Source organism: Mastomys coucha, unplaced genomic scaffold (genome assembly GCF_008632895.1).
Source record: "Mastomys coucha isolate ucsf_1 unplaced genomic scaffold, UCSF_Mcou_1 pScaffold15, whole genome shotgun sequence".
Lineage (NCBI taxonomy): Eukaryota > Metazoa > Chordata > Mammalia > Rodentia > Muridae > Mastomys > Mastomys coucha.
Genome location: NW_022196897.1, coordinates 129,763,784 through 129,771,003, shown reverse-complemented (window position 1 = coordinate 129,771,003; position 7,220 = coordinate 129,763,784). Strand labels below are relative to the sequence as shown.

The 7,220-nt window shown below is 40.5% G+C and overlaps 1 protein-coding gene across 11 annotated transcripts in view; it reads left to right on the top strand.

The window, feature by feature from the left end:
* The window catches only part of Dzank1 (double zinc ribbon and ankyrin repeat domains 1), a 47,043-nt gene that overhangs the window by 4,259 nt on the left and 35,564 nt on the right, over positions 1-7,220 (top strand). For all 11 annotated transcript variants that reach the window (XM_031372106.1, XM_031372105.1, XM_031372109.1 and 8 more), the window contains exon 3: positions 688-841. In XM_031372106.1, coding sequence (XP_031227966.1) covers positions 688-841 — 154 coding nt within the window. The remainder of the gene's footprint in view (positions 1-687; positions 842-7,220) is intronic.

The window sequence follows — 7,220 nt, the reverse complement described above, 5'->3', positions numbered from 1 at the left end:
GTGCTTTGTGCTATCCTAAAACTGATCCCTCTTCTATTTGTATTAATACCTCTTAGAAGACAGAGAGCGCAGTGAGTCAGGATTGCAGGCTGTGTGCCCAGCCCAGCAGAAGTCAAACCACACATCATTAGGTCAATAGATTCATAAATTTTGTGTATATTAAGATGTTCAAAGCTACTGCCATTCAACTTGGAGATCATTAGTCACTTTCCTTTTCCTAAATCTTTTTCCTACTCCCATTTTCTTTCTTAAGAATATTTATATTTTTATTTTATATGCATGGGTGTTTTGCCTCCATGCATGCCTGGGAACCACATGCCTGGTATCTACTGAGACCAGAAGGGGGCATTGGATTCCTTGCTACTAGAATGACAGACAATTGTGATTAACCATGTAAGGGCTGAAAATCCTTTGTTATTTATCAAGTTCATTAATCTCTTGGGTACTTAGTTGTCACCAATAGAATCGATACAAATTAAGACCTACTGCATACAGTAATATAAATGAATAGATGAAGTGAGCTCATTCATTCATTCATGCAGAGTACTGTGTTAGCACAAATAACAGAATCATTATTCACTTACTGTGTGTGTGTGTGTGTTTGTGTGTTCTTTTTAACAGACTATAGGTATACAAGGACTTGTTATTTCAGTGTTAACTATGATTCTCCTGTTCTGGATTTTTCAGACACCCCAGATGTCAACATATATTACACCCTGGATGGCAGCAAGCCTGACTTCCTAAAGAAAGTTGGTTCTGGTGAAAATAATACATTTAAATATATAAAACCTATTACTCTGCCTGATGGAAAAATACAAGTTAAAGCTGTTGCTGTCTCTAAGTAAGTTAAGAGCATGGTAGGCAAACAAGCATGGTAGAATCACACTAATATAGATATACATATATATGCTATGTTTTGTTCTTAGAGACAGGTTTCTCTATATAGCCCTGGCTGTCTTGGAACTCTCTCTGTAGACCAGGTGGCATTGAACTCAGAGATACACCTGCCTCTGCCTCCTGAATGCTGGGATAAAAGGTATGTGCTACCATTCCCAGCTACATTATATTCTTACTTTATTCAGTTCTTCTTGGGAGAATCAATGTGTTAGAAGGCCATTAATGACAAAGTATATAAAGTCATATATATATGACTTTATATACTTTATATATAAAGTATATATATATATACTGCATTTTATTGAGGCATAAAGTCTACAAATCTTAAGTATATAGCTCAATAAATGTTGCCTATATTAATAATATTTTTATTTCAAATTCCACATTGGAATTCTGGGGAGGAAGAGCTTTCTCAAGAGCTTCCTTTTGTACTAAGGAAAGTGCTGTTCATGAATGGTTCTTTTATTCCCTGGGATGGGACATCATTGTTTGTTTCATTTCCTGTTGACTTAAATGATGTTCAAACCTCATTTTTTTTTAAAGATTTATTTATTTATTTTATGTGTATGAGTACACTGTAGCTGTGCAGATAGATGGCCATGAGCCATCATGTGGCTGCTGGGAATTGAACTCAGGACTGCCCCGCTCGCTCCCGCCCCGCTTGCTCCAGCGTAATACACTGTAACTGTCTTCAGACACACCAGAAGATGGCGTCAGATCTCATTACGGGTGGTTGTAAGCCACCATGTGGTTGCTTACCGAACCATCTCACTAGCCCCTCAGATCTCATTTTAACTTGTTCAAAGTTCCATTTTAACTTGGAGGTCATTGGCTACTTTTTTCCTAAATCTTCTTTTTCCCACTCCCAATTTTTTTCTTAAGAATTTTTTTTTATTCGTTTGTATTTGGGTTTTGTTTTTTTTTTTGAGACAGGGTTTTTCTATGTAGCCTTGCCTCTCCTAGAACTCAGTCTGTAGACCAGGCTGGTCTTAAACTCACAGAGATCTGCCTGCCTCCTGAGTGCTGGGACTAAAGGTGTGCACCACCATGCCTGGCCTTGATTATTTTCTTCCATTTACTTATTTACTTTTTCCCTTCACCCCATGCCCCACCCCCGTGTGTGTGTGTGTGTGTGTGTGTGTGTGTGTGTGTGTGTGTGTGTGTATGAGGGGGAGAGAATTAATTTCACATCAGAGTATGGAAAGAACACAGTTGGACAAGAAGGGGAAAGAACTTGGGAACATGCCAAGATGGGGAGGGTATTGTCAAAGATTGATGGCCCACACTGGCAATCTAATCTCAGGGTCCACTCACCTTCTGATTCTTTAAAAGTCTTAGGATCAACAGCGTCCTGTCTCACCAACGTATTCTGTCATGTGTTGGGCATGATTGTGCAGTTTCCCTTCTCTACCTTCTACTGATCTATGTAAGGGGTCACAATATATTAAGCCAAGCAGGAACCAAAACTGGAACTATGGGTGGTGTTTTGTGACAAAGGAGTGGGTGTGAACAAGCATCTGCTCCCCGCAGATGGAAAACAAAACACAGACCCAAGTAAAGCTGCTACCAAACTTGGCGAAACAGTAGGATTTATGGGTTTACCCCCAAGAATATGAGTGTGTATGGGGGCGGTACTTAAAACAACAGAAATGACCCAAAGACAGTTGGATCACTCAATGCTCACCCTAGTCTGGGTTATAGCCCACAAAAGTTGGATATCTGCAGGCCTACTTTAAAAGCAAACTTGTGAGTAGCTTGATATGTCTCTTCCAGGCAGCTCTGCTGGCCTCTGCCTCTTCCAGGTGGTCTGAGGACTCTTTTGGGCAGCTTGGCTCATCTGAGAGTACCTCTCCCCAGTCCTTCCTTCCTATGTAAGCCTGGGGAAGGAGGGACTAGATCTAGCAAGTCTAGCTGGTTTAGGGGAGTTCCGGAGCTATTGAGTTGTTTACCCGCCTGAGTTTTATCAGCTGCCATGCAGGGTAAATGTTTCACCTCCCTTTAATATCTTAAGTCTCAATAAACTTCCCTCCAAGGTAGAATGTTTCATCGGAAAGAACTTGCTATGATGGAATTCCACTGAGACCTTTCAGAGCTAGCGAGTACTTTAGGGGCTCAGACTCCTTCAGTAGACTCATGAAGGACCCCAAGTTGATAAAGCAAGCAAAGTTAGCTACCAGCATATCTCACAGGCCTTTACCTGTAGCTCTTACACACACATACACACACACACACACATACAGACACACACACATACACATACACACACATATACATACACACATACACATACAGATACACACACAGGCATACAGACACACACACATACACACACACATACACACATATATACACACAGACAGACACACATACAGACACACACACATACATACAGATACACACACAGAGACACACATACAGACATACAGACACACACACACATATACACACATACATGCACACACACACACACACACACAGCCTTAAAGTATCAACTTCGTAGCTGGAAGGAGTGATGCAAGGGGGTATAGAGACCCCCTGTTCAGGAGGCAATGCAGTGAAGAGACTTGAATGCTACAGGCAACAAAGGCAGAGAGAATTCTGAGAGAAGTCTCTGAGCCTATAGAAAGAACATAGGACTTGGAAGCTGTACTAGCTACTTTGTGTTAATATGACCCAAAATAGCTGAGAACAAATGAAAAGGGAAGACTTATTTTGACTCATAATTTCAGAGATGTTAACCCATCAAGGAGGAACAGAAGAGAGATGGTCACATTATGGCCACCAGAAAGGGGGAAAAAGAATATGGGAATACAGGGCGAACGGTATCCATGACTACAGGAAAGGGCCAGGCCAAGCTGTAGTCTCTGTGGATGAGCCTGCTGCTGACCTGCTTCCTCCAGAGGTCCCTCTTGCCTTTCACTGTTTCCAAGTAATGCCATCACATAGATTTGTAAGGGATAATCTACCGATTAAGTCAAGACACAGTGCACAGATACCAGATTGTGCCTTGCTGATCCTTTAGGCCTTCCTCAATCCAATTGAGTCAACAAGATTATCACCACAGCGATTTGAAGATTTTAATCCTACTTAATCATGTAGTCAGCATGGCCTTCATTGGTGGCCTACTGACTTTCATTTTCTTTATGTTAGTCCTCATTTCTAAGGCTACTAGAATTTCAGATCTGACTCAAGCCTTAGAATTCAAGAGTTTGTGCTGGATGAATAAAATGTGAGTTAATTCTTTTATGTTCCTAAAGTCAAGGTTCTATGGGCATAATTCCTCTCCTATGACATATGCAGTAATATCAGAAAACCTTTTGGGGGACTTGAAAGATGGCTCAGCAGGTTAAATGCCAGCTGTACAAATATGAAGTCCTGAGTTTGGAGCCCTAGCACCTACTAAAAAGCCAGACAAGTGTCTGTAGCCCCTGCTGTAAGTGGCAGTAGACACGGGTAGATCTCTGTAGTCACTGATCAGCCTGCATAGCTGAATATGTGAGCCCTGGGTTCAGTGAGCGACTCCTCTTAAAGAAAACAAAGTGGAAGACAGACTTAGTGGCTCATGCCTTTATACCCAGCAGTTGGAAGGCAAAGACAAGTGGATATCTAAGTTTGAGGCCAGCCTGATCTACAGAGCAAGTTTCAGGACAGACAGGGCTCCACAGAGAAACCTTGTCTCCAAAAACTACAAATAAATAAATAAATAAATAAATAAATAAATAAATAAATAAAGGAGCTGAGAGAAATGGCTCAATGGATAAAGATGCTTGTAGTACAAGCATGATGATTGAGTTTGATTTCCAGAATCCATATCAAAAGCTGAATGCCATATTACAATCTGAAATTGCAGTACTCCTACAGTGAGATGGAAGGCAATGATAGGTAAATTGGCCAGAAGCTTCCAGGCCAAGTAGGCTGGGGTACATATCTCAGAAATCATAGGAGCCACACCCTTCCTCAGAATAAGAGAACCGACTTCTGAAACTTGTCCTCTGACCTCTTCATGCATGTTATGACCCGTTGTATCTCATTCCCTGTGTTGTATGCACTTAAGCACACACAGTAAATAAAATGAACGAAATGGAGAGTGATAAAGGATGATACTTGATCCTGTCTCTAGCTTCCACACATGCACACTCAGGCATGTAACTCATATACACACACATACACACATACAGACCTCACATAAACACGTACATATACTACATGTGTACATATGCAAAAAAACATTTTGGTTGCCACTGTGAGTCTTATTTGCTATTAGCATCTAGTGTGTAATGGGTAGACTTGCAGTTGGTCATTTTAGTGCAGAGGACAGCCCCTAAAAAAAAGAATTATCTAGCCCCAAATTTTAATAATTTTCAATAGGCTGAGAAGACTCAACCCAAACCAAATTGTGAGTTTCCACTGACCCAGCTTTATAATTTCCCTGTAGTCATACAGAAAATTCTGTTTTGTGATGCTGAAGATTAAACTCTGGGCCTTGCCCATTCTAGAAAGACATGTTATGACCTGTGCTATACCCAAGGTCTTTCATTCTGGTATTTCATTTAAAGGATAATGTAGTGGGTTGGCCTGATGCTGCTTGTATTCTAATGCTAATACTGGGCCCCCAAGAATGCTCACCCCAGAGATAAGAGGGTCTCCCTATAGATGCTAAGTGACCCTGTCTCCAAGTTATTTCTGATGGTTAAATAAAGATGCCAACAGCCAATAGCTAGGCATAAGGGACAGCTGGGGTATAGGTTTCGAGGGTTTGGGATTAGAGAGGAATCATAGGAGAAGAAGATGCAGGAGGAAGAAGGAGAAGGCCCCATGGGTTAGGTGAGCCATAAAAACGTGGCCCTGAGGGCTGGCCATTTGGAGTTAAGAGCAGCCCAAGAGAAACATAGTAAGTAGTAAAAAATAATAACTTATCAATAGGAAAGTAGATTCTAATAGCATTGAGGATAGGTATTTGTCCAGCTCTTGTGCTGTTTAAGGCTTATTGTAAATATAAAGGCTGTATCTGTATTTTATCTGGGAACTAAAGGGCGGGGTAGAAACCCAGGGTCAGGATTCAATAATTTCTGTAAGAGGATAGTGTTTGTGGAGCTAATGGTACCCAGAGATGGCATTTATGGTGAGTATAATTTATGTTGGTACACTCATATTTAAAGCCACTATCCTGAACCCTAACAGAAGTGAGTGTTTCGAATGCATCTTAGGCTGTGAGTAAGATTTATAAATCTATTCTCAACCCTAATTCTTTTGGCAGAAGCTGCCTATTATGCATCTTAAGCTGATCTTGGGGCTGTTCTTGGCTAAATAGAGATTGTGGGAAAATGCCTTAGGTGGCTCTCCAAGGACAGGGCTATCTGTGGTAGGGAGATAACAGTGTCCTTAACGGATTGGAACAAGTAGCTGAGAACCAATGTAACTTCAGTATGACCTCAGTGTGGAGTCTGAATGCCTCTTCAGGAATGTTAGAGAAGTGTGCTAATAAGGACAATTGAGGTGAATGAAGCGGTTCATGGATAGATCATCTTATGATGTTATGTTCAGACAGAAGCTGCAGCTTTGGTCATATGTGTTAAATGATATGACTCCCTCCAGGCACCAAACATAAAGGTAGTCACTAAACATAGAAAGCCAAGTGTGTTGTTATGTTATTAATACTGTTGTTCAGATTTTGTTGTTTAGATGAATTTCATACTTCTGAGTTTTTTACCTTATAAAATACAGCTTAAAACCTCTATATTATGTTAGATATTTCTCAACTATATTAGAATTGATGTTTGTATATCTATGATTTCACATAAAGAATTTTAAGACTTTTGGAGACATTTATTTGCCTAGAATTTCAAAGACTTTAGAAATGCTTTTTTTAAGAAATGTATAAAATCTGAGAAATTACTGAACCACAAGTAAAACACATCAGAGATCAATCTAAAAATCAACAAGAACAAGGCAAGCAAAGGATACAGAGAAGGCACGTGATTGACGTTCAGACGCGGTGAGTGCCAGGCAGATCAGCCTGAAAGCACGTGACTGATGTTCAGACGTGGTGAGTGCCAGGCAGATCATGCTAGAGCTTACCTCACTTGTTTCTTTACTGACGTGCAGGACCCCAGCCCACATCCAGGGTGAATCTACTTATCTCAACCCAATATAAGAAATCTCATAGACATGCCCAGAGGCGTTTTTCTTATGTGAGTCTAGATGCCATCAACAGTCAACATTACAACACTTCTACTCTATACCATCTGTCTTAGTGTTCTGTTGCTATGAAGAGACACCATGACCAGGGCAACTCTTTTTTTTTTTTTTTTTTTTTTTTTTTT